This window comes from Populus euphratica, unplaced genomic scaffold, assembly GCF_000495115.2.
Source record: "Populus euphratica unplaced genomic scaffold, PopEup_1.0 scaffold3405.1, whole genome shotgun sequence".
NCBI lineage: Eukaryota > Viridiplantae > Streptophyta > Magnoliopsida > Malpighiales > Salicaceae > Populus > Populus euphratica.
Window position 1 is genome coordinate 6,502 of NW_011503241.1, and position 918 is coordinate 7,419.

The 918-nt window shown below is 38.5% G+C and overlaps 1 protein-coding gene across 1 annotated transcript; it reads left to right on the top strand.

Moving 5' to 3' along the window:
* The first annotated feature begins 18 nt into the window (after positions 1 to 18).
* LOC105119731 (myb-related protein Myb4-like) lies at positions 19 to 476 on the top strand. The gene is made up of 2 exons (XM_011017903.1): positions 19 to 248; positions 343 to 476. Exons 1-2 carry the CDS (start codon positions 113 to 115, stop codon positions 474 to 476), a joined length of 270 nt encoding a protein of 89 aa, XP_011016205.1. The 5' UTR covers positions 19 to 112.
* Positions 477 to 918: the final 442 nt, after the last annotated feature.

Consider the following 918-nt stretch of genomic DNA (forward strand, 5'->3'; position numbering starts at 1 on the left):
GTTTTAAGATCAGCTTAGCCCACTTTCTCTCCTTCTAACAACCTTGTCTCCTTCCTTACAAAGCCTTAACCACAAGCACTATTGCAAGAAAAAAGAACACGGAACTATATCAATGGGAAGAGCACCTTGCTGTGACAAAAATGGACTCATGAAGAAAGGTCCCTGGACCCCTGAAGAAGATCAAAAGCTCACCGCTTATATTCAACTTCAGGGACCTGGAAACTGGCGTTCCCTCCCCAAAAATGCTGGTATGTGTGTGTGTGTGTGTGATCGTTAATTTATGGATGATGGATTTTTTGCTTTATTTTTCTTATAACTTAGCTTGTTGCATTCATTGTATAGGGCTCCAAAGGTGTGGAAAGAGCTGTCGTCTTCGTTGGACAAACTACCTGAGGCCTGATATCAAGAGAGGAAGATTTTCATTTGAGGAGGAAGAGACTATAATTCAACTTCACAGTATTTTGGGAAACAAGTAAGACTATTATCCCTTCGGATTTTGATTTTTATTGATATTTTTTCTCCTTGGTATCTTGTAGGATTAGTATGCCAGTCATTAATAACAATTTTTCTGCCATGATAGTCATAAATTAACTTGAATAATTAGGATAACAATTCCAAGTTTCTTTTCAATTTTAGGTGGTCAGCTATCGCAGCTCGTTTACCAGGAAGAACTGACAATGAAATCAAGAATTATTGGAACACTCATATAAGGAAAAGGTTGCTTAGAAATGGAATTGACCCAGTGACTCATGCCTCACGTCTTGATCTTCTTGACCTATCCTCTATTCTGAGTTCAACTTTGTGTAACCCATCATCACTACTCACTCTGTCAACCTTGGTGGGCAATACTCAAGCCCTACTAAATCCTGATATTTTTAGACTATCCACCACTCTATCATCGTTGAAACAAGAAAATTC